Here is a 27,253-nt window from a genome sequence, read left to right on the forward strand (position 1 = left end):
TCATGTAACTATTTTGAATGAAATATATTTGTTCAAAACCCTCAATAACATCTTTAATTTTTAAAATAGCCTGAAAAAGTTAAACTATTATAAACTAAAAATATTTACCGTGCTTTAAGCTTTTGGCTAATATAAAAATAACCTCATTTGTTAGGAGAGATAAAAAGTTTATATAAAGTAATAAATCATGAATTTTGACAGAAGTAGTATAAGGTATTTTCACTTAAATAAATTAAGGAAACATTCAAAAAGATATTTTTACACAGAAAAAGAAGTAAATTATTTGAGGAAAAATAAATTGTATTATTATACTTAAATAATTAACACACAAAAGACATATTCGGATGCTGGTTTTAATTTCCCCAGTAGTCTTCATGAAGATTTTGTAGTTGATGGCAATGGTGCTTTTCCTTTCTGCTTAGCAGCCTTTTCCATTTTTATCTGAAAATTTAAAATATTTGTTGATATAATAATTTGTAAAGCATCCTAAAGAAAAAAAAGGTTGCACATACCTCATTTGGGTTCATGTCTTATTTATCACAGCCATTTTACACACCTAGCGGTTATTAAGCTGCTAAATACTAAAGCCACAATCTGATTGTTGAAGGGACCTAACTGCATTTTTAAAATATGATTTGTTGGGGTATGCAAGCTCCCAACTCCTCTCCCTCCTGTGTTTCCTCTCTTCTTCTCTCTCAGAGACAGGGCACACTTCATTAACACCTTAGAGACAGAGAGAGAATGGGTCAGAGGGAGAGGGAAGAGGCAGAGAGTCTCACATACACACACACACACCCCTTCACACACATAGCCCAGCACACGGGAGAGATTTGAGGAGTGCTGACTGAATAGGGGACTCAGAGAATGAGCACAAAAGCGAGAACCCTGCAGAGAGGGGTCCTGTCAAGGGCTCTGTCTCTATCTCAGTGTGTGAGTGTGTGTGTGTGTGTGTGTGTGTGTGTCTCAAACACAGTCAAAGAATGACAAAATTTTTTAATTAAAAATGTACTCAGGGACTTCCCTGGTGGCGCAGTGGTTAAGAATCCACCTGCCAATGCAGGGACACGGGTTCGAGCCCTGCTCCAGGAAGATCCCACATGCTGTGAAACAACTAAGCCCGTGCGCCACAACTACTGAGCCTGCGCTCTAGAGCCCGCGAGCCACAGCTACTGAGCCCACGTACTGCAATTACTGAAGCCCACGTGCCTAGAGCCCGTGCTCCGCAACAAGAGAAGCCGCCACAACTAGAGAAAGCCTGCACACAGCAACGAAGACCCAACGCAGCCAAAAATAATAGTTTTTTTTTAAAAAGTCATCTAGTACTGTTTGATTTCAACTTTACAAAAGCATTTTAACAAAAATAACATATAATGAATATTGCTTTGGAGAAATGATTAAATTAATTTTAATTGCCACTAAAGTTAAAAAAAAGAAAAGCTTAAATGCCTAACCTTACATCCAGCCTATGCACATTCCCTACAGCATTACAGGATACACCTAATCCAGTTGGATTATCTCTGGAACACATACTGCTTAAAGGACAGTTACCTATAATTCTGATTTCTACATTTCAACAGTTACCTTCCTGAAGGTTGTCCTTCTCCACTGTAACTGAAACAAAGAAGAAGCCTGCATACCCTAAGCAGCAGCCTTCTGATCTTTCAGAAACATATAAATCCTTTCCTTGGGAAAAAAAAAAAAGACTCCATAGAACACAAAACCCACGTTCCTTTTACTGCCACTCACACTCACACACACCAATTCCAAGGCAGCACCACTGCCTTACCCCTGCAAAAGAAGGGGAGAGAAAATATGGGGCATGGTGGGTGGCGGTAAGGCCTCTTACTTCCTAATATGACGGGAATAATACAAAGAAACCAGAAGAGGCCTGGCAAAACCAGTCTACCCAATATCACCAAACTGCAAGTAACCTCCTAAAAATAAAAGTGAATGAATCTCACCTCTGTCTCTTCCCCATTTTCTCCCTCTCTCTCTCTCCTCTTTGAGTTCGCTGGGAACCTCATTCAAAAATCATACACTCGGGACTTTCCTTGCAGTTCAGGGTTAAGATTCCACACTTACCTGCAGGGTGCACGAGTTCGATCCCTGGTCAGGGAACTAAGATACCGCATGCTGCACAGCACGGCCAAAAAAATAAATAAATAAAAATCGTACACTCATATCACTCTTGTACACTGTAAAGGTCAACAGGTCATCTGGAGGACCCCCAAAGAACACTCTGTTCTGAGGCAAAGATTATGGGCCTCGGAGTCAGAAGAATACCTGAATCCTACCTCTACTGTTGATTAACCATCTGAGGCAAACTACTAACCAACAGTTTTGTCCTTTGTAAAAAAGTCATAGTAATAGGCACTATGTAATAGGGTTGTTCTAAAGGTTTAAATAAGATTTTATATATATATACACACACATACATATACACATATATATATATACAGACACACATACACACACACACACACACACACACATATATAAATCTAGGTACTTAATAAGCACTCAAATGCTAATCCCCTTACCCCTCTCATTTAGGGCCAAGTGTTACATTTGCAGTAACATCAAAAAAGATCAAATATGCTAAACAAACAACAAAAGCTAAAGCAGTGTTTACTCATTTCAAATAGTACTTAGCAAACACATCCACCTAATACATTATCCAAAGAGCAAAAACACCTCCTCTTTCTCTTCCCTAATTTTTTTAAATTCTTTTATACAGCAGGTCCTTATTAGTCATCAACTTTATATACATCAGTGTATACATGTCAATCCCAATTGCCCAATTCATCACACCACCACCCCCACACCCCCGCAGCTTTCCGCACTTGGTGGCCATACATTTGTTCTCTACATCTGTGTCTCAATTTCTGCCCTGCAAACTGGTTCATCTGTACCATTTTTCTAGGTTCCACATATATGAGTTAATATACGATATTTGTTCTTCTCTTTCAGACTTACTTCACTGTGTATGACAATCCCTAGATCCATCCACCTCTCAACAAATGACGCAATTTCGTTCCTTTTCATGGCTGAGTAATATTCCATTGTATATATGTACCACATCTTCTGTATCCATTCGTCTGTCCATGGGCATTTAGCTTGCTTCCATGACCTGGCTACTGTAAATAGCGCTGTAATGAACATTGGGGTGCATGTGTCTTTTTGAATTATGGTTTTCTCTGGGTATATGCCCAGTAGTGGGATTGCTGGGTCATATGGTAATTCTATTTTTAGTTTTTTAAGGAACGTCCATACTGTTCTCCATAGTGGCTGTATCAATTTATATTCCCACCAACAGTGCAAGAAGGTTCCCTTTTCTCCACACCCTCTCCAGCACTTGTTGTTTGTAGATTTTCTGATGATGCATATTCTAACTGGTGTGAGGTGATACCTCATTGTAGTTTTGATTTGCATTTCTCTAATAATTAGTGATGTTGAGCAGCTTTTCATGTGCTTCTTGGCCATCTGTATGTCTTCTTTGGAGAAATGTCTATTTAGGTCTTCTGCCCATTTTTGGATTGGGTTTTTTGTTTTTTTAATATTGAGCTGCATGAGCTGTTTATATATTTTGGAGATTAATCCTTTGTCTATTGATTCGTTTGCAAATATTTTCTCCCATTCTGAGGGTTGTCTTTTTGTCTTTTTTATGGTTTCCTTTGCTGTGCAAAAACTTTTAAGTTTCATTAGGTCCCATTTGCTTATTTTTGTTTTTATTTCCATTACTCTAGGAGGTGGATCAAAAAAGATCTTGCTGTGGTTTATGTCAAAGAGTGTTCTTCCTATGTTTTCCTCTAAGAGTTTTATAGTGTCGGGTCTTACATTTAGGTCTGTAATCCATTTTGAGTTTATTTTTCTATATGGTATTAGGGAGTGTTCTAATTTCATTCTTTTACATGTAGCTGTCCCGTTTTCCCAGCACCACTTATTGAAGAGACTGTCTTTTCTCCATTGTATATCCTTGCCTCCTTTGTCATAGATTAGTTGACCATAGGTGTGTGGGTTTATCTCTGGGCTTTCTATCTTGTTCCATTGATCTATGTTTCTGTTTTTGTGCCAGTACCATATTGTCTTGATTACTGTAGCTTTATAGTATAGTCTGAAGTCAGGAAGTCTGATTCCTCCAGCTCCAATTTTTTCCCTCAAGACTGCTTTGGCTATTCGAGGTCTTTTGTGTCTCCATACAAATTTTAAGATTTCTTGTTCTAGTTCTGTAAAAAATGCCATGGGTAATTTGATACGGATTGCATTGAATCTGTAGATTGCTTTGGGTAGTATAGTCATTTTCACAATATTGGTTCTTCCAATCCAAGAACATGGTATAGCTCTCCATCTGTTGGTATCATCTTTAATTTCTTTCATCAGTGTCTTATAGCTTTCTGCATACAGGTCTTTTGTCTCCTTAGGTAGGTTTATTCCTAGGTATTTTATTCCTTTTGTTGCAATGGTAAATGGGAGTGTTTCCTTAATTTCTCTTTCAGATTTTTCATCATTAGTGTATTGGAATGCAAGAGATTTCTGTGCATTAATTTTGTATCCTGCAACTTTACCAAATTCATTGATTAGCTCTAGTAGTTTTCTGGTGGCATCTTTAGGATTCTCTATGTATAATATCACGTCACCTGCAAACAGTGACAGTTTTACTTCTTCTTTTCCAATTTGTATTCCTTTTATTTCTTTTTCTTCTCCGATTGCTGTGGCTAGGACTTCCAAAACTATGTTGAATAATAGTGGTGAGAGTGGACATCCTTGTCTTGTTCCAGATCTTAGAGGAAATGCTTTCAGTTTTTCACCATTGAGAATGATGTTTGCTATGGGTTTGTCATATATGGCCTTTATTATGTTGAGGTAGGTTCCTCCTATGCCCAGTTTCTGGAGAGTTTTTATCATAAATGGGTGTTGAATTTTGTCAAAAGCTTTTTTTGCATCTATTGAGATGATCATATGGTTTTTATTCTTCAATTTGTTAGTATGGTGTATCACATTGATTGATTTGCGTATATTGAAGAATCCTTGCATCCCTGGGATAAATCCCACTTCATCATGGTGTATGATCCTTTTAATGTGTTGTTGGATTCTGTTTGCTACTGTTTTGTTGAGGATTTTTGTATCTATATTCACCAGTGATATTGGTCTATAATTTTCTTTTTTTGTAGTATCTTTGTCTGGTTTTGGTATCAGGGTGATGGTGGCCTCATAGAATGAGTTTGGGAGTGTTCCTTCCTCTGCAATTTTTTGGAAGAGTTTGAGAAGGATGGGTGTTAGCTCTTCTCTAAATGTTTGATAGAATTCACCTGTGAAGCCATCTAGTCCTGGACTTTTGTTTCTTGGAAGATTTTTAATCATAGTTTCAATTTCATTACTTGTGATTGGTCTGTTCATATTTTCTATTTCTTCCTTCAGTCTTGGAAGGTTATACCTTTCTAAGAATTTGTCCAGTTCTTCCAGGTTGTCCATTTTATTGGCATAGAGTTGCTTGTGGTAGTCCCTTAGGATGCTTTGTATTTCTGCAGTGTCCGTTGTAACTTCTCCTTTTTCATTTCTAATTTTATTGATTTGAGTCCTCTCCCTCTTTTTCTTGATGAGTCTGGCTAATGGTTCATCAATTTTGCTTATCTTCTTAAAGAACCAGCTTTTAGTTTGGTTAATCTTTGCTATTGTTTTCTTTTTTTTTTTGCTATTGTTTTCTTTGTTTCTATTTAATTTATTTATGCTCTGATGTTTATGATTTCTTTCCTTCTGCTAACTTTGGGTTTTGTTTGTTCTTCTTTCTCTAGTTCCTTTAGGTGTAAAGTTAGCTTGTTTACTTGAGATTTTTCTTGTTTCTTGAGGTAGGCTTGTATAGCTACAAACTTCTCTCTTACAACTGCTTTTGCTGCATCCAATAGGTTTTCGATTGTCATGTTTTCATTGTCATTTGTCTCTAGGTGTTTTGTTATTTCCTCTTTGATTTCTTGAGTGATCTCTTGGTTATTTAGTAGTGTATTGTTTAGCCTCCATGTGTTTGTGTTTTTTACGTTTTTTTCCCTGTAATTCATTTCTAATCTCATAGCGCTGTGGTCAGAAAAGATGCTTGTTATGATTTCAATTTTCTTAAATTTACTGAGGCTTGATTTGTGACCCAAGATGTGATCTATCCTGGAGAATGTTCCATGCGCACTTGAGAAGAAAGTGTAATCTGCTGTTTTTGGATGGAATGTCCTATAAATATCAATTAAATCTATCTGGTCTGTTGTGTCAATTAAAGCTTCTGTTTCCTTATTTATTTTCATTTTGGATAATCTGTCCATTGGTGTAAGTGAGGTGTTAAAAGTCCCCCACTATTATTGTGTTACTGTCGATTTCCTCTTTTATAGATGTTAGCAGTTGCCTTATGTATTGAGGTGCTCCTATGTTGGGTGCATATATATTTATAATTGTTATATCTTCTTCTTGGATTGACCCCTAGATCATTATGTAGTGTCCTTCCTTGTCTCTTGTAACATTCTTTATTTTAAAGTCTATTTTATCTGATATGAGTATTGCTACTCCAGCTTTCTTTTGATTTCCATTTGCATGGAATATCTTTTTCCAACCCCTCACGTTCAGTCTGAATGAGTCCCTAGGTCTGAAGTGGGTCTCTTGTAGCCAGCGTATATATGGGTCTTGTTTTTGTATCCATTCAGCAAGCCTGTGTCTTTTGGTTGGAGCATTTAATCCATTCACGTTTAAGGTAATTATCGATATGTATGTTCCTATGACCATTTTCTTAATTGTTTTGGGTTTGTTTTTGTAGGTCCTTTTCTTGTCTTGTGTTTCCCACTTAGAGAAGTTCCTTTACCATTTGTGGTAGAGCTGGTTTGGCGGTGCTGAATTCTCTTAGCTTTTGCTTGTCTGTAAAGCTTTTGATTTCTCCATAGAATATGAATGAGATCCTTGCGGGGTAGAGTAATCTTGGTTGTAGGTTCTTCCCTTTCATCACTTTAAGTATATCATGCCACTCCCTTCTGGCTTGTAGAGTTTCTGCTGAGAAATCAGCTGTTAACCTTATGGGAATTCCCTTGTATCTTATTTGTCGTTTTTCCCTTGTTGCTTTCAATAATTTTTCTTTGTCTTTCATTTTTGCCAATTTGATTACTATGTGGCTCGGCGTGTTTCTCCTTGGGTTTATCCTGTATGGGACTCTCTGTGCTTCCTGGACTTGGGTGGCTATTTCCTTTCCCATGTTAGGGAAGTTTTTTACTATAATCTCTTCAAATATTTTCTCTGGTCCTCTCTCTCTCTCTTCTCCTTCTGGGACCCCTATAATGCGAATGTTGTTGCGTTTAATGTTGTATCAGAGGTCTCTTATGCTGTCTTCATTTCTTTTCATTCTTTTCTCTATATTCTGTTCTGCAGCAGTGAATTCCACCTTTCTGTCTTCCAGGTCACTTATCCGTTCTTCTGCCTTAGTTATTCTGCTATTGATTCCTTCTAGTGTAGTTTTCATTTCAGTTATTGTATTGTTCATCTCTGTTTGTTTGTTCTTTAATTCTTCTAGGTCTTTGTTAAACATCTCTTGCATCTTCTCGATCTTTGCCTCCATTCTTTTTCCGAGGTCCTGGATCATCTTCACTATCATTATTCTGAATTCTTTTTCTGGAAGTTTGCCTATGTCTGCTTCATTTAGTTGATTTTCTGGGGTTTTATCTTGTTCCTTCATCTGGTACATAGCCCTCTGCCTTTTCATCTTGTCTGTCTTTCTGTGAATGTGGGTTTTGTTCCACAGGCTACAGGACTATAGTTCTTGCTTCTGCTGTCTGCCCTCTCCGTAAAATTTTTTTTAAATTTCCGGGCATTTACACAGTGTCTTGCACCTAGCTGACCTTTAATAATTGTTTCCTTAATAAAATTCTCTTTTATTGAGGAAAAGAGACCAAAGGCCATCCACAATGGAAGAAAATAATTTGACCTGATATATTACAGAAGCTAAGAAGCAACTCTTTAATATGTAAAAGTAGTTAGTAAACTATGTTACCACAAAGGCTTCAATTATCAAAACCAATTCACACTAACCATGGATTCTTCCCCACACCCAATGATACCAATGAGTAGCAAAGGATACAACCAAAACCAGATTCAGATGTAGCGCTGCTTTCAAATGGGGCCCTGAAGCCATCAGATTTAGTTTCCTAATCATCCTTTTTCCCTCAATGGTGCTTGTCATAGTTTTTTGGAGTAAAAGATGAGTACTAACAATGTGTATGATACACGTCAGCTCAGAGGAAGTTGTTTAGGTTTGAGTTTCTTAGTTTTTATACTCCATTCATCACAAAGGCTGGAGAGGTTATAAGCTGTATCTCATAAATCCATAAATCACACAGGCTGAAGAGTTATAAACCACATCCCATAAATCCATAAATTCTAGGTCTATTTATAATTAGTAGTCTGGATGGGCCAGGTATATCCCCTAAAACATTCACAGATGAGAACTACCCCCTTTACTTTGCCACAAGCAAATACCATCAGCATGTTTTTCAAGGCAGTCAACACTACCCAAGCTCCTGGAGGAGGGAAGGAAGGAGTTCTAGAACCCTGTCCCTCATAAGCCTATGAGGAAAAACTAAAGTTCAGCTGGGAACGTGTGTGTTCTAAGAACACAGATTGATCTGATTAAAAGTCTATCCTTGGGCTTCCCTGGTGGCGCAGTGGTTGAGAGTCTGCCTGCCAATACAGCGGACACGGGTTCGTGCCCCAGTCCGGGAGGATCCCACATGCCGCGGAGCAGTTGGGTCCATGAGCCATGGCTGCTGAGCCTGTGCGTCCGGAGCCTGTGCTCCGCAACGGGAGAGGCCACAACAGTGAGAGGCCCGCATACTGCAAAAAAAAAAAAAAAAAAGTCTAGCCTTGATGATGCTGCAAACATAGCCTCTTCTTTCCTCACTCTATTTCATCCTCCCCCCCGAAATTCTACCACCACCTCTTTCTCTTAGATCAGAGCTTTCCAAAAGAACTTTCTGCACTGCCCAACACGGTAGCCACTAGCCACATGTGGCTACTGAGCCCCTGAAATATGGCTAGTGTGACTGAGGAAATAATTTTTAATTTATTTAAATTTAGACATACATAGCCACATATGATGAATGGCTATAGCACAGACAATATTTATCACTGCCTTAAGTCATACCAAGGACTGTCCCCCTATACTTTAAAGTTCTTCATTAGGAAAGACATGCTAATCTCTCTGTCCCCTACTCACTTCCTCTGCCCCTGGATGGTGAATTTATTTAATGGTCTCCTTTTCCCACACCTTTAGTTACTCAACAAGCTCTTGTTTAAGAGTTGTAGAGAATACAACAAAAAGTGATGAGTGTCTTTACTTTCATGGCACTTACTACCTAGTCAGAGAGACAATGAATGCCCACAAAGCAACTATGAAATAATCCTAAGGAAAGCACTTTGGGGAATGTACCATATGGCTGGATACAATCCCCCATGCCTCATCAAGCCAGCATCCCCTCACCTGGCAATAAACAAGAACAAAACAAAATTTTCAAATATGAACACTGACATGAAACACATCACATGTGCAAGTAGATGACGTGTGAAAGCAAATATCAATTATACCTGTATTTATCTTTTCAATTTTCCATAAATATTTATTGAAAACATGTTATGTACAAGGCACTGTACTTAGTTCCGGGGAAAATACAGATAATAAAAAATACTATACTTATCCCCAAGGAGTTTATGGTGTGGTGGTGAACTGATGAAAATTATCATTACTGAAAGCAGGGAACACATCAACACTGTAGTTGTTGAGCCCTGAAAATTGTTAAAATATGTTTATGTTTAGTGTTCTGCTTCTTAAAGGCTATTGGGTAATTCTAACTTGAGTCTGCCTATACCTAGAAGCCACTAAGGAGTAAAAATACTATACATTAAGAATTCAATATACAGGGACTTCCCTGATGGCCCAGTGGTTAGGAATCCGGCTGCCAATGCAGGGGACATGGGTTCGATCCCTGGTCCAGGAAGATCCCACATGTCATGGAACAACTAAGCCCATGCACCACAACTACTGAGCCCGTGCTCTAGAGCCCACAAGCCACAACTAGTAAGCCCACGTGCCACAAATACTGAAGCCCGCGTGCCTAGAGCCTGTGCTCTGCAACAAGAGAAGCCACTGCAATGAGAAGCTCGCACACTGAAACGAAGAGTAGGCCCCACTCACTGCAACCACAGAAAGCCCGCGCGCAGCAATGAAGACCCAACGCAGCCAAAAATAAATAAATTACTTAATTTTAAAAAACGAATTCAACATATATATAATTTACAAATCTGCCCAGGTTGTCTTTATTATTGACAATTTTATGTGTATATTTAGTCAATCTTTATGACCTCCATAAATTATCATATTCATTAGTCCTGCTTCTCTCTGAATTGTTCTAAATAAGCCTCAAAGCCTAACACTAGCTATAAGTAGACGTTATAAATTATTTTTAATGATGATCCACAATCAATATATAGTTGCTCTACAGTGCCTCTGTTACAAGTAAATGCTTAATGTAAGCAGGTTTTCCTACAGACTTACCCTTTCCTGGTATCGTCTTTCAAAGAAAGCCATATCGTCCTCTTCAGGTTTCCTTAAGGAAGAAACTTGACTGCTTGTACCTACTAGTAAGGAAAAAGAAAAATCTAAGTACAGTTGACCCTTGAACAACATGGGTTTGCACTGTGTATCCACTTATACTCAGATTTTTTTCAAAAAATACCTACTACACTACTGCATGCTCCTGGGTTGGTTGAATCTGCAGATGTGGAGGAACTGTGGTTACAGAGGAACTGTGGATACAGAGGCCCAGCTGGAAACTTATACGAGGATTTTTCAACTGCACAGGGGTGGGGGGTCCCTAACCCAGCTGTGTTGTTCAAGAGTCAACTGTACTCATATAATTACAAATTCTTCTGAAATAAAAAACAGAAAAAAAACTTTCCTCCTTCTGAGTGATTATTTTGTGTTTTTCAAACCAGAAATGATCTAAATGAATCATTGATCCTACTCCCTCTTTTTCAGAAAGCAGGGCATCATAAGACAAAAGTAATGTTCATTGGTAAACATTCTCCAAATATTCAAGTGGTTCATATTAAATTACACCATATAGCTATTTCACATCAGAGCTCATTTAGCTTTGTTCAACTACTTTTTAAATTTTACAGCTAGAAATTCATGTACCACTGTAACAGATAATGCGCAGAAGTAACTATTGAAGGTTTGCACTAAGGTCTGAATGTTTGTGTTCCTGCCCCCTCCCCCCACCACCCAAAATTCATATGTTGAAATCCTAATGCCCAATGTGATGGTCCTAGGAGGTGGGGCCTTTGGGAGGTACTTAGATCATGAGGGTGGAGCGCTCATGAATGGGATTAGTGTTCTTATAAAAGAGATCCCATAGAGAGTCCTCAACCCTTCTACCATGTGAGGACACAAGGAGAAGGCACTGGCTGTGAATCAGGAAGAGCACTGTCACCAGAACACAACCATGCTGGCACCTTTATCTGGGACTTCCCCACCTCCAGAAATGTGAGAAATAAGTTTCTACTGTTTATAAGCAACCCAGTCTATGGTATTTTGTTACAGCCACCTGAACAGACTAAAAGAGTTTGTGTAGGCAACCAAAAGTGATGCTACTTCCTGCTTTGAAATTTTTCAAAACGAAAATAATTTTAACCATTTCCATGGTATTTACTCTTTTATACCTTGTCAAGAACTAGTTTATGTGCTGAAAGGAACTTAAAATCGCTTCAGGAAGGAAAATCTGGTTTTCCTTGTAGGTAAGCCAAGCACCTAATTCCATGGAAAAGTTCACCTTCATTTCAGGTGAATGTCTTGGTTGGGTCCCTTCACATCCAAAATAGAATATCAACCTCAACACCTGTTCTTGTTTTTAAAGCATATGAATTCACCCTCAACCAGCAACACAAAAATCATATGACTCCAGATGATCACCACAGAGTATAACCACACTGCCAACAACTACCTAATACAAATCTTTTGAGAAAAACAAGAAAAATTGCTTAGAATATATGCTCTCTATCCATTCGTCTGTAAACCCTGGGTCTTTCCCTGGATCACACTGGACCACCTGAGCTAAGCTTCTTGCAGAATCACCTTCACTGAGCTACATTTTAATAAATGGTATGTTACCATTTATCTGGTAAAATGGGATATTACCACTTTTTTCAAAGGTAAGTATCAGAATTAACCAACCAGAGGCTGCATTTGCTGAAAAAAAGTTTTTAAAAACCTTGGGCTACTGCATCATTGAGGGTCACTACATAAATTTCTTTAAAATCCAGCATTGGGGGGCTTCCCTGGTAGCGCAGTGGTTAAGAATCCCCTGCCAACGTAGGGGACACGGGTTCGATCCCTGGCCCCGGAAAATCCCACATGCCGCGGAGCGACAAAGCCCGTGCGCCACAACTACTGAGCCTGCGCTCTAGAGCCCGCGTACCACAGCTACTGAAGCCCACGTGCCTAGAGCCCGTGCTCCTAACAAGAGAAGCCACTGCAATGAGAAGTCCGCACACCACAACGAAGAGTAGCCCCCGCTCTCCACAACTAGAGAAAGCCTATGCGCAGCAACAAAGACCCAACACAGCCAAAAATAAAAACAAATAAATAAATAAATTTATAAAAAAAAAAATCCAGCACTGGTACAACTTTCATGTGCACCGAGGAATTCATGGCTCCTCCTTTCTGATAAGGAAAAGTATTTAACTGATCTCACCTTCCTTTTTGTACCTTGGCTACCACTACAACTCAGTCAAAACTGCAGCTTAATGTAATAGTTACATCAACTTTGAAAGTTGACACAACTCACAGATATCGAGAATGAACTAGTGGTCAGCAGTGGGAAGAGGGAAATTGGGGAGGGGCAAGATAGGGGAAGGGGATTAAGAGATAGAAACTACTGCATATGAATAAGCTACAAGGATATATCGTACAGCATAGGAAATATAGCTAATATTTTATAACAACTTTAAATAGAGTATAATCTATACAAATTCTGAATCACTATGTTGTATACCTGAAAGGAATATAATACTGTAAATCGACTATACCTCACTAAAAAAAAGTGACCCAATTGTGTCCTTTTGTTTTGATTTCTTACTTCTATCTACATCTTATAATTACTTCATTGTGCAAATCCCTTGCGCAAAAACTCAGTGTACGTGAAAAGGTTGTATGAAAACACAAATAAATCAGAGAAAATTCTCATTTCAGAATATTTTAAAATATTAAATACCTCATAAATCATACAAATTCCTTCTTCGTTTTTATTCTTGTTTTCAATAAAGGAAATAGAATACTTAAAATGTATAAAAATGAACTTTATTCATTTTTATATGCAATTTATAAATGGTAAAACCTTGCTAATCTATAATTATCAAGGGATTACACCTTGTCTGGGAGAGCCTAAAGGATCAAGGCAATCAGTCCACTAGAGGGCTCTCTTATTCAGATCAAAGCAATAACATGTCCCAGAATAAGGTTTTAAAACTCCAAATTTTTGTATTATCAGAATCCTCATAATTCCAAGATTTAACAATTTTTTCCCAATTAAAATGAAGATTATTGCTTTTTCTCAGTGCCTGGACAATATAAAAGTGAAATGATAATCAAATTGTGGTAATACTGGAAAAAAAGAGTAATCTGGAAAATGTATCAATCTATATTCTTGACTACATCCAAAAATATTTCTCAATTTAATTTCATTACCATCTGTTAGTGTTTCTGGAGAAGAGCTAGATGATGCTTGAAATGCTTTTAGAAATGGGTGGTCCATGGCTGTAACTGGAGAGTCTAAAAATTCACCTGAAGGTGCACCTGAGAACAAAATATGTGAAGAATGAAAATTAAATCTTTATTTGTTAGGATACAAAGAAGTTATTTCAAATGTGAAATAAATTAGAGCCCCAAGCAGAATCATTATAAAAATCCTTTCTGTACAATGAAAATTTTTGTTTATATAAATTTTTGCCATATAAAGTAAAGGCAAATGGATAAAAGTACTTCTGCATTTCTCAGAGACCTTTCTCACAGAAAAAAAAAAATGCACGAATGTAATTGTATGTCAGCAAAGAAGTATAAGACCTTAACATAATCACAAAACATTATCAAAAGCAAGACATTCAGAATTTAAAAACCTCTAGTTAAAGAGGATAGAATAAGTGCATTTTTCCTCTATTCCTTACTGGGAAACCATCTAAAAACAAAATATGAAAAAATAAAGAAAACTCCTTCAATGAAATGGGGAAACAATCATAATCCTAAACCACAAACTACAAAGACCAACTGCTACATTCACTTTTGGACCGAAAGGAAGGAAGCTGCAGAAGAAATTAATAAGTCCTCTACTTCTTCACAAACCAGCCCTCCCCCACATGCCTATCCCCATCCACGGGTAGAGAGAAGGAAATAAACTCTTAGTCCTTTCCTATAAAGTGAATAGTGTGGGACAATTGCTCAGCCTTTCAGATTCCTGCACCCCTCCTTCCCCAGCTCCTCCCTCTTGTGACCTGTGGGAAGATCAGAGAAGGGGGCTCAGGTCCAGCCAGGTCCTTGTGTGTTCTCTGGTGGCCGTGTGCGCTACTGATCTCAAACGCTAAAGACTGGCAAAAGTTGCAATTTAGTCTCTCAGCTTGGTAGGGCCTGGTAGCCTCACACGCTCTCACTAGAAGTACAGACCTCTCAGCTGCCTGCCACTTTTTCTACCGAATCCCCCAGAGCTCAGGGGAACCACATCTAGCTCTGCTCTGCAGTCACCTTTGGCCCCTTGCTATGACAGATGCTATGGCAGGCCCACTGCCTCACAGCTCACCTGCCTTCCAAGCACCCCACAGGAGCTGGGAATTACTACGGGCTCCTTCAGTATCACAAAGGAACAAATTCCAGCAAAAGATCATCTCTGTCCAGGACTCTACATGGCTAATGGAGCAGACGTCCCTCTGCTCTGGGCTCCCCTACATCTAAAATCAAGACAAAAACATCTTATGTTTCCTCTCCTCGTTCTCATCTTTCTTCACCCCACCTTCCAGCAGAGGCCAGAAGGAAAAGTTTTTTTTTCTTTCTGTGATAAAGATACTTAAGTGATAAAATACCAGAAGTCACAAAAAGGCAAAGATGCCGGCTACTAACACTATTACTTAGCATTGTTCTGAAAGTACCAGTCATTCTGATTGGTCAAAGAGTAAGAAGAGTCATAAACATTGGAAAGGAAGAAGCAAAACTATCATTACAGTTGACCTTTGAACTGTGCAGGGGTTAAGGGTGCCGACCCTTCACGCAGTCAAAATCCACATATAACTTTACCATCAGCCTTCCGTTATCCACGGTTCCACATCTGCAGATTCAACCAACTACAGATTGTATAGTATCATAGTGTTTGCTACTGAAAAAAAATCCATGTATAAATGGACCCTTGCAGTTCAAAGCCCTGTTGCTTAAGGGTCAACTGTATATGCAAAATCAACTAAAGATATACATTTAAAATCTTAAGATTAAGTAATAATGATTGGTAACAAAAGCAGCATACAACATTTCCTTTTTCATAAGCAAACAATAATCAGCTAGAAAATATAAAGGAAGGGAAAAATCCATATATGATAGCTATAAAAACGATGAAGTATCTAGAAATAAAATTAAGAATTGTGCAGGACTTTCATGAAGGTAACTTCAGAATTCCACTAAGCTACACAGAAGAAAAGAAATGAAGAGACTCAATATTTTAAAACAGCAAATCTTCCTATATTAATCTACATATTCAACTAAAATAATAGAAAGTTTTGTAATAATAGAATGTTTTTAAAAAACAATGCCAAAGGTCTGAAAGAATTAAAAGGGAAGAATAGGTCAGGAAAATTCTAAAGTAAAAAAATGAAGTCATACATATTAATTTATTATAAAGCTGTAGTAATGAAAACAATAAGGTAGTCGCACAGAAATAGACAATAATGAGTCTGACTAATGAGCCCATAACAATTTTGGGGTTGAACCCAGTCCTACCACTTACTAGCTGAATAACACAGAACAAGATGTTTTACTACTCTGTGCTGAGTTTCCTCATCTGCAAAAAGGATTAATAATAGCACCTAACTCAGAGCTGTTGTGAGGAATAAATGAGGTAATAGATATAAAGAGGCTGGAACAAGCCTCGCAGTACAAAGTCGTAATTATCATCAACAACATCATTACCATCACTTTTGTTTGCCACTGATAACTGGGTTTTCTGTAACTGTTGCATGAGCCTAATACAATCATGTATTCATAAAAATTGAAAAAGGATTTATTTATGGAATTTAACAAGCTAGTTATAAAATAACCTAGAAGAGAAAATGCACAAATATATCAAGGCAATCCTGAAAAATGAACACAAACAGGAAGAATTTACCATATCAATTATCAAAGCACACTATGAAGAACAATAATTAAAAATACGAAATACTGGCACAAAATATGCAATTAAGGCCAATGGCACAAAATAGAAAGTACAATAGAATACGGTAAAGGTAAAGTTTCAAATTACTTGGGAAAAATGGTGTTTGTGTAACTTGCCATTGATTTGGACAAAAACCAAAGTTATACACACCTCACACTTTCACAAAAAATAAATTCCAGATACATAAGAAAGCTAAACATAAAAGCAAAAAAATTAAGCATTAAAGTAAAATGAAGGAGAACATATTTATAAAATTAGAGTAGGGAAGGCCTGTTTCCTACATTTAAAAACTGTAAAACAACAATAAGAAGTAAAAAACCCAAAAGACAAATGACATATTGGAAGAAAATATCTGCAAAATAAATACAAAGGATTAGTATACAGAATATATAAGAAGACTTCTTATAAATCAATGAGAAAATAGAAAAACATAAAAATAAGCAAAGTATATGGACAGACAATTCACAGAAAGTAAAATGGACACTAAATATAAGAATACTCTCATCTCACTAATAATGAGGGAAATCAACTGAACTGAAACAATGATAACATTTTCACACATTAGACTGGCAAAAAAACTAAGTTTAATGACATCAATGATCAGCATAAATGTTTGGAAATAGGTAAGCTAAAACATCACTAAAGGAAGTATAAACAAGTACAGCATTTTTGGAGGGCAATTCGACAGAACGTATTACAATTTCACACGTGCACACTCTTCAACCCAACAATTCTACTTCTCTCCATCTGCCTTAGAGTCAAATTCACATAGTACACAAGGAAGCAAGTTCAAGGATTTGGGGGGCACGATGTTTGTAAAGGCAAAAAAATAAAATGGAAACAATCTAAATGCCATGAACAAGGAAATGGTTCAGAAAACTGATATATATCTATAATGTGGAATACTACGAAGCAGTTAAAATATAAGTAGATTTGTATATCCTGATATAATAGGCCTTCAAAAATTATTCTAAGTTAAAAAAAAGTAAACTATAAAAATGTACGTTAAAAAGAGAAATACAAATCAATTGATGACAGCAAATTACACTCTAGGAAAGAATCTGGGGTTAAGAAAAGTGTTCAAGGGGGACTTGTTTGAATCTGTTTTAACAAGAAAATATTGATTTATGTTTTTGTAATCTTTGTAATGAAAAAAATAATAGTAATACAAGCTTTTTATGAAAAAAAAATCCACACACATAGAAGTATTTAAAGTAGATAGGAACCATAGTTCTTTTTCCCAGAAGGATCCAGCTACCTTCAATAGTTTGAGATATATCCAATTAAACTTCTCTGTATATTACTTTAAGTTTTTATATATGCAAGTGGATATATTTGTGTGCATACATGTAGACATACATGCATATGATCATATATTACTACAGATGTGATAACATGTACACACATGCATGTACATACACACATGGACAAAAGCCTATGTTTCCAAAATGAGATGGTTATAATGGCAAAAATTACATACAATAGGATAACAGGTAAACTGTATCATATCAAATAAAACAAATTATTATTCCGCTATTACAAACAATGGGGTTGTGAGTTGGGATTTCGGTATGAGTATTGGGGTAGGAGTGATCTTTTATGTTTTCTAATTTTTCTGTAATAATCATACATCAGATAGTGATAATAAAATATTTTTAAAAAAATAAAAATCAAATGAGAGAATATTTTTTGAAAATAACATGAAGAACTTAAAGTGCAAAACAAATACAAGGCTTCATTATTGTTAGCACACATAACACATATTGTGTTAGCACAATATGACAAGCTCACAGTTCATATATCGTCACTTACCAATTCCACTGTCATCTAATCGCATGTAGTCTTCTGCCAGCGAGCTAAAGCCAGTTAATCCTCCCATTGCTGCGTAAGGAACGTCCCGTCCCACTGGTTTTCTCTGAGCCAGTCTTTCTTCCTTAGTTTCCACTACTGTGTAATGGGTATATGCAGGCTGACCACAAGCACAAGTGAAGGAGCTATGGAATCCTGAACACTGAGAACCTGAATCAAGATGTAAACCAAGTTAAACATTTTAAAATATAGGTAATGAGCTGTATGCCCTATAAACCACTTAGCTTGGCCAAAATCACCTGAATCTGGATCCCTCATACACTGTGCTCTGGCCCCTGTACCTCTTACCCCTGGCCCCTGAACTCACTCCCTCCCAGCCACTGCTCTTACTTTTAAAAGCTGCTAAAATGGTAAGAGAGTCCATAGCAAAAAAAAAAAAAATTGGAAAAACCAATCAGGACTAAAGGAAACTGAGGTAAACATTGGAGAGCCAGGAAATACAGGCCCTCTCCTCAAATACTGAGTTAAAAGCAGGTATGGGGGGGGACAGCCCAGTGGTGAAGAAATAATGTGGAAACGTCTCTGTGGGTCAATTCCCCATAAAAGCCATATTGGAAGGCCAACCCAAAGACATAGAAAGATGCAACAGAATACTGTTTAACAACAAAAAGGAAAGAAGTACTGATGCATGTTACAGCATGGATGAATCATAAAAACATTACACTAAGTGAAAGATGCTAATCAGAAAAGACCACATACTCCATGATTCCACTTATATGAAATGTCTAGAACAGGCAAATCCACAGAGACAGAAAGTAGATTATTGGTCGTCTAGAGCTGAGGGGAGGAAGAAATAAGGAATGACTGCTAATTGATATGGAATTTCTTTTTGGGGTGATGAAAATATTCTAAAATTTATTGTGGTGATGGGTGCACAATTCTGTGAATATATTAAAAACCATTAGGTTGTACCCTCAAAATGGATGAATTATATAGTATGTGAATTATATCAATAAAATTACTGTTTGTAAAAAAAAAAAAAAAGCCACATTGAAATGGAGTCCAGAATACACCATTAACAAAACCTTTACACACTCACACTTCTGACAGATGTGTACGGGAACCAAGGCACATAATAAATAAGTTTTATTCAAATACTTCCATACTTCATCAGTGAAACATATTTATTTCTGCCACTGTCATTAAAAATGTTTTATAACATATTTCATCATAAGATTTCAATTCAAGATACTACAAAAAGAACTGGAAAAACTATCTCCTGAAGAAATATATTTTACCCATTTTTTAAAAAATCCTACCTACGGCTTCCTTGGTTGCACAGTGGTTAAGAATCTGCCTGCCAATGCAGGGGACATGGGTTCGAGACTTGGTCTGGGAAGATCCCACATGCCGTAGAGTAACTAATCCTGTGCACCACAACTATTGAGCCTGCACTCTAGAGCCCGTGAACCACAACTACTGAGCCCGTGTGCCACAACTACTGAAGCCCGCGTGCCTAGAGCCCGTGCTCTGCAACAAGAGAAGCCACCGCAATGAGAAGCCAGCACACCGCAACAAAGAATAGCCCCAGCTAGCCAAAACTAGAGAAAGCCAGTGCGCAGCAATGAAGACCCAATGCAGCCAAAAATAAATAAGTAAAAATAAAATAAAATTTTTAAAAGAATTTTAAAAATATATCCTATCTATTTCAAAGGGTTTCTAAAAGGACGATGAAGAGGAAGGGTATATGGGATGGTGGCTGGGATTTGGGTACAGGTATCGAGATAAGGGTGCTATTGCCTACAAAGTGTTAAAAGCATCATGTTACATTTTGCTTTTCCCATCAATCTATGTCTTAGGCAATAACATAATAATCTGCCAGCAAATTATACAAATTTTTTAGACTTATAAAATCCTTTTTAAGGATTATTATTCTGTAAATCGAATTCAGTTGGTAAAACGTCCACGATTCAAAAATTTGAATCAGATCACATCTAGTGATTCTTTAAAATCTATTACTATTACTTATTTGAATTACATGAGATTAAGGTTGAGATTAGAGATTAAGGTTGATGACTGCAAAGCATATAAATAACTGAGATTTTCCACAAAAATAAAATTTTAGAGTAGATATCCATCATCCTAGTTGTTTAATGTCGCTGTAGCTGAATGAAACTGGCACAGAGACACATTTAATGTCGCTATAGCTGAATGAAACTGGCACAGAGACACATTTAATGTCGCTGTAGCTGAATGAAACTGGCACAGAGACACACATTCAATAAGGAGATAAAAGCATTCTGTTTGTATGTTTATCATAATGTAACTCACAGGCATTGCACATAAAGCCAGGCCCAGCACTATGCTGATCAGCAAAGTGCTTGCACCTGCAGCGAATGGGCTGCCTGCCATTCAGAGGCACGTAGAGGTAAGCCCTGCATGGGCAGCCCGTCACTTGACAAGGCAGGCTGATGGGGCGCTGCTGAGGAATCGTTTCAAAGTCAGTTTTATGTTGCTTATACCTAAAAAAAATAAAAGAGAAGAAATAAAAGCACAATGCAGGTACTGCCAGAAATGACAACTGCTGTTCTGTTAAATGCAAAATGATTCTTTTTCATTTTTATTTTTGTTTCATTGTTCTTATCAGTAAGGTTGAAAATACACTCCCCTGCATGCAGTATTTGTCAGCTCTGTTGCTTTGGTCAGAAAAATCTTCACCCATCTAGATTTTTATTTTTAATTATTTAAGAAGAATTTTCACAACAATATACAAAGAAATAGCAAATAATTATCTTAAAATACCACTACAGATTCTTTAATAAAGAAGCACAACCCAAGAGCATGAAAAAACTTCTTCATGAAAATTCTTTCTATCAAAGTGCATTATTTACATTTATTTTCACAGGTTTGCTACTTAAAATTGAAATAAGTTCAATAAACGTATAATAATGCTATTTATTTTAATATAATTTAATTTTTAACTTTAAACTTCAAAATAAATTATCAACACCTTTCAAAGCCAAAGCTCTTTGTTAAAATGCTGTACCTAATTTTCTCAGGCCACTGGCTTCCTTCTCATTAAGTGATACTCAGTAAAATAATATTAAATTTATTATTCTCAATATTATCCTAGGTAACAGAAGTTAAAATAACGAGATACCATTTTTCACTTAGCAAAGAGAGCCAAAGTTTTCTTAACTGTACATATTTCACAGTGCTGTCAAGAGTGTTACAAAAGAACCAATCCCATTTAATAGGGTTTCAAGAAACATAAAAAGATGCATCCTTTAACCTACATGGTTCATTTTTGAAGAATATACCCTAAGAAAATTATTCCATGTATATAAAGAGCTTTGTGCATAAGAATAGCATTAGCAACAGTACTTACAATAGCAATATATATAAAGCATACTCATAATAAGGGAATGGATAAGTATATTACTAGAAGACAGTTTTCAAACTCTTTTACCAGTGAAAACTTTTCTTTAAATAAAATCTTTTACAGAACCATAATACTATACAAAATAGATTAAAGCAGAATTGGTTAAAGCAAGGCGAAGAGCCATAATTGGAGTCTGTCCTTCCCCTAACTTGTCCTTCCACCTGGTACGCCCCTGAGACTCCGTCATAGCTCTGGGGAAAACACAGTGAACACCACTGGACTAGCTGGAATATCAAGCAGGTATTAAAAATCTTGTTTGCAATTACTATGAACCATGTGGAAACATTTCTGTGACTCTGTAATGAAAAACTGGTTCAATATTCATACATACATATAATTAACTAAATGAACTATGTAAAGAAAAAAGTACATGAACATAGTAAAACATATTAACAGCAGCTGGCTTTAGGTGGTGAGTCTTCTTCCTACGTTTCTATATATCCCTCATTTTCCTTAAATAACCAATGTTTCACATCCATAATAGGGAAAAATTAATTCAGACAGAGATCTCACTGAGTGACTGGTACTAAAGAACTTTTCCATCCAAGTGGGGTTGGGTCACTTTTGAAGGTTAATTCCATGTTGTACAATTATACATAGATATGAAACTGGCACTAAATTTTTACAAGGATAAATGATAAAACTAACATAAATTTACCAAAGTCCTCTTCATTTCTGAAAGATATCAACATAACCCTCATCCTCCATTCCTCCACAGTGTTTTTATTTGGGGTTGCTAAATAAATTTCAAGTCAATCTATACACAACATTACTTATCCTAGCAACTGCCTAACAACCTCCAGCAAGCTGCAAGTCTGTAAACAGCAACTACCTCAGGAAAGAGCCCCAGAAACTATCAGAACAGGGCGGCTCTCCCATGGTTCCTTTGGAACAGAAAGTTGAAGTCGTTACCTAAAACCACGTAATAGTTTCTGTGATTTTTCCTTGAAGCAGCTTTGTCCTTTTGAGCTTTACAACTAAGACCTGTGACAGTCATAAAATTTAAAGTAGAACAGGATAAACACAGCAAAATGCAAACCTCAGGTATCAGTAACACACATCAATGGTTGGAGCCTCATGTATTTCCTTTCCTCCATGTGCTTTTCTCAGAAGAGGACCACTTGTAATAAAAAGCTGTGTGCTTGTATTTTTGTTTAAAGAAAGGTATATATATATATATGTACACACACACACACACACACACACACACACACACACACACACACAGAGAATTGACCCCTGAACAATACAGGTTTAAACTGCAGATTTTTTTTTTCAGTAAATATGCAGTAGGCCCTCAGTATCCATGGCTTCCTCATCTGGGCATTAAACCAACCACATATTGTGTTCCTACTACGTTTATGATCTGAGGGTGGCTGAATCCACATCTGCAGACAGGAGGGCCCAGCTATGGGACTCGAGCATCCCCAGATTTTGGTGTCCGCAGTGGGTCCTGGAACCAATCCTTCACAGGTGTGTATGTGTGTGTGTGTGTGTGTGTGTGTGTGTGTAAATAAAAGAGAAAGGTATTCATACAACACACTTCTTAAAGTGTAAAGGGAGATTAGTAAATGTGAGGAGAAATGCTTCTATTTGTAGATTGGTAACCTGTTCAGTGTAGCTCAACTCAAGCAACTCTAAAATCAGTTCTGCATAACTTATGTAAGCTGAAGAATGGCTATGTGGGGGTCGATTACACCATACTCTCCAATATTGAGTGTGTCTGAAAATGTTCATAATGAAAGGTGAAAATGAATAAATAAAATAAACTCTTTCTGCAGAGAAAAAAATAAAAATAAAATCAGCTCTGCAGTCTGATGACCCATCCTCTACTACCTTGTCCAGTGGTGGGAGAGGCAGACTCTGCTCCCCAGCCTAACCGAAAGACCCCTGACAAAGCCACAGGGGCACCAATATCTTTCTAACCAATGGTAAGAGAAAAGATGCTTAAGGTGATAAACTCCATAATGAGTTCTAATCTGATACAACAGAAATTTTTCAAATATAGCCCCCAAAAACCTTAAATAATTTCTGGCATATTATTGGTATATAAAAGCCTGTTTTCAAATGTTTTCCAATGATCACCAATAATGGTATTTATAGAAGGAAGATATGCTCTGCTACAGTTTTATACTTCCTAATCACCAGAAACCTTAGCAATAAAATATCTTACCTATGGGTACAAAAACACAGTGTCTCTGGACCCACAAGTTTACAATCCATTCCAGTTGGTGATCGCCAGCTCACGAATAATCTGTTCTGTAAACGCATAGGTAAGACTTTTCTTTTGTATTCTTCATATTCTTCAGGAGTAAAAAGTTTCCCTCCATCATCCTCACCAACAATTCTATAACAAAAAAATACTTCTCTTAAGCCTTGTGGATTTATTTTCCAGGTTAAAAATACTAAAATTAAGCTATACTTGTATAGTCAAAGGAAACGCTGCTTCGGCTTTTTTTACTTAGGCTCATGTTAATAGCAAAATTACACACAATAGTAATAATAAAGCTTTTGCTTCCCATATAAAAGAGAATTATGAATAAGAAAGTCAATGAATCCATAACATCTGACTTCAATGATCCATGTTTACCACTAGAGAATTACCACATATTCATCTCAGTTTCTCCTTTGATTCTGAAGCAAACATGCTCATTTTTCCCGTTAAAAGCCGGAGCCTAAACTGCTAAAAAATTCTAATAGTTTCCTCCTTAAAAAATAGCCCCCCCCAAAAAACAAATGGTACAAAAAACATCGATGCTGAAGACAACATGACTAATGCCCACACTTGACTCCAAACCCTGGCCAGGAGTTTAAACTAAGATGGGACCCACAAACACCCTTGGATCTGCACCAGCTCAAACCCAACATATGCATTGAGTAATCAGGTGCAACACTGTTTAATTCCAGAAGACCGACCTCAAAATTTTATGGGAAAAATTAAGCCAACACTATTTCTTAGGAAATTAAGAATTGGACTCCCTGGAGGAAAAGGAAGCACAATTAAAATTGAAGAAATAGCTCCTTGAAAATACCTCCTTAAAAAGTCATGAAAAATGTTGTTTGCAGAATGCTACATAATTTTTGGTGGAATCCATACTCTTTTCCATACTTTCAAGCCTTTAGCTGAGGTAGATAAATAAAACCAACTCAGAGGCTATGAAACCATTACAAGCTTCTTCCTTACTTAAATAATTTAGATACACAATAGTAAAAAAAATAAAAACAAAGGGCATTTTATTCTGCGATAAATTTTGGGCCACTTTACTTTATTATAGCTACCAAGAAGTATACCAACAGGTACTAAAAAGACCTTAAGATCAATGCAGATCTTTAAAGAAAGAGATCATTTAATTTTAAGTTCTAAACCAGTGTAGCTCAAACTTTATTTACAGAATCCCGAAGAAATCTAGTTCAAATGCAGATTAAGATTAAAATGCCTGAAGAGGGCCTGGTGATGCTCCTTGGTGATGCCATGACTGCTACACTTTGAGCAGCAAGCCCCTAACTTTTAGAGAATTATTCCAGGTAGTTTATGTTTGAAAAATAATTTCCTCCCAGGCCCTAACATTTTCTGGGCCAGGCAAGAGACTACAACTGAAGGCCCACATTCCACATACCTGAATATCTAAATATCTAAGTTATCAGTCAACATCAGGACCCAGCAACTTGCTCCCAAGGAAATGTAAGACTTGGAGCCTCAAAGAGCCCGCTCTGCCCTACATGAGGGCTGGGTGGAAGCTGTTCTGGGCACAAGTCTCCTTGCGTTACCCGAACCAGGAATGAGGCCTGACCCATCAAGCTTCTCACCCTCACTTTTTCTGGCTCAGAATTACCAAGACATTTCTAGGCATTACCCAAAAGTATGTCACCTAGACAGCCAGAGGGAAGTGCAGTCAGATAGGAACTCATTTGCCCAAGTAATTTGGGGCGACCACCTTTAAGCAGAGCAACTCCTCTGGCTTGGGTTTCAGGCCGCTCAAGCTTCCCAGGTGAGGATACGATCGTCTCACTTCTCCTTTATACACACACACACACACACACACACACACACACACACACACACACACGCGCCTCAACTCCCCTTCCTCCTGCCTGTCCCTCTCCAGTAATTCCCACTCACCCAGTTTCCCAACTGTCAAAAACAAATACCGTATGCTAACACATATATATGGAATCTAAGAAAAAAAAAAGGTCATGAAGAACCTAGGGATAAGACGGGAATAAAGATGCAGACCTATTAGAGCATGGACTTGAGGATATGGGGAGGGGAAAGGGTAAGCTAGGACAAAGTGAGAGAGTGGCATGGACATATATACACTACCAAACGTAAAATAGATAGCTAGTGGGAAGTCGCCGCATAGCACAGGGAGATCAGCTAGGTGGTTTGTGACCACCTAGAAGGGTGGGAGGGAGGGAGACGCAAGATGGAAGAGATACGGGAACATATGTATATGTATAACTGATTCACTTTGTTATAAAGCAGAAACTAACACACCATTGTAAAGCAATTATACTCCAATAAAGACACACACACACACAAAAACCTTTCTTGGGAGACCGGAAAAACACATCGCTACAGGTGCATCGGTCTTTGTCAGGGCCCCAGGCAGTGAATCACTCCCTAAAGCCCTAGGAGCGGCTGCACTTCCAGTTTCCAGAGAAGAGTTTCTCCAGAACCACCAACACTACACCAGTGTCTTTCTCTTAAAACCTGCCCCTCGGGGTTGGGAGCACGTTTAGAAGTTCACAACTTACCCTATTACTAAGTTAACATGCAAACTTGATGTCTGCTTTTACAGGCCCCGAGTACTAATGTGTAATCTACACTGGCAGTTTAGAAGAAAACAAAAAAAAGGATCTTTGCATAAATCTAGTTAATAATCCTTCCTCAAAGAGGTCAGAGCGGGAGGCCTTTTAAATTGCCTCGGAAGAAACTTATTAGAATAGAACTGCGTGTCCGTACAATATTTAATTACAGAAAGAGAAAACCTGCAATCAATGTAAGCTTCCCCCACCAGCCCGGGAAGGGATTCCGGGAGCCCAAGCGAGCCAGCGCTGGGCCCCTGCCTGCGCCTCCAGCGCTCCTCCCGCGACGGGGGCCGGGCCCGCCCGCGCCTCCAGAGCTCCTCCAGCGAGAGGGACCGGGCCTGCCCGGGGCCTCCTGGCCCCGCGGAGCCACCGCCTCACCTCCGGTACTCCATGTACTCGTCCACGGCCGCCGCGCTGCCGGCGGGCAACGTCAGCCGCTCCATGGCGGTCGGGGAACCGGGAGGCGCCGGCTCTGGGGCCCCAGCCCCCCCTGCGCACGTGAGCAGAACCCTGAGGAGCCAAAACCGGTCCTGCCCCGGCCGGCCGCGCCCCCTCCCACCCGCCTCCCGATTGGCCCGCAGGAAGACCGCGGTGACCACGCAGGGCGCGCGCTGCCACCTGGCTGCCCACGAGAAACTTGGCCTCCACGCTCAACCCCGCCGCGCTGGGGATGCTGTTTACCGGCCTCCGCAAACCTTGTCCCTCTCGTTTTCCCTGG

The 27,253-nt window shown here is 38.1% G+C and overlaps 1 protein-coding gene across 1 annotated transcript; it reads right to left on the reverse strand.

The window, feature by feature from the left end:
- On the reverse strand, positions 1–27,065 carry FAM221A (family with sequence similarity 221 member A). The gene is made up of 7 exons (XM_004265684.4): positions 26,914–27,065; positions 23,900–24,073; positions 20,616–20,806; positions 18,288–18,494; positions 13,757–13,864; positions 10,568–10,650; positions 1–441 (listed from the first exon to the last, which is right to left on the reverse strand). The coding sequence occupies exons 1-7, from the start codon at positions 26,976–26,978 to the stop codon at positions 373–375; spliced, it is 897 nt and encodes a 298-aa protein (XP_004265732.1). The 5' UTR covers positions 26,979–27,065; the 3' UTR covers positions 1–372.
- Between the last annotated feature and the right edge of the window lie 188 nt (positions 27,066–27,253).

This window comes from Orcinus orca, chromosome 9 (genome assembly GCF_937001465.1).
Source record: "Orcinus orca chromosome 9, mOrcOrc1.1, whole genome shotgun sequence".
NCBI lineage: Eukaryota > Metazoa > Chordata > Mammalia > Artiodactyla > Delphinidae > Orcinus > Orcinus orca.

Coding starts and splice junctions, on each gene's coding strand:
- FAM221A (XM_004265684.4), bottom strand. CDS start 26,978: ATGGAGCGGCTGACGTTGCCCGCCGGCAGCGCGGCGGCCGTGGACGAG. Junction 24,074..26,913: donor GAGTACATGGAGTACCGGAG/GTGAGGCGGTGG, acceptor TTTTTGTTATAG/AATTGTTGGTGAGGATGATG. Junction 10,651..13,756: donor TCCAGAAACACTAACAGATG/GTAATGAAATTA, acceptor TTTCCTTACTAG/TAGGTACAAGCAGTCAAGTT.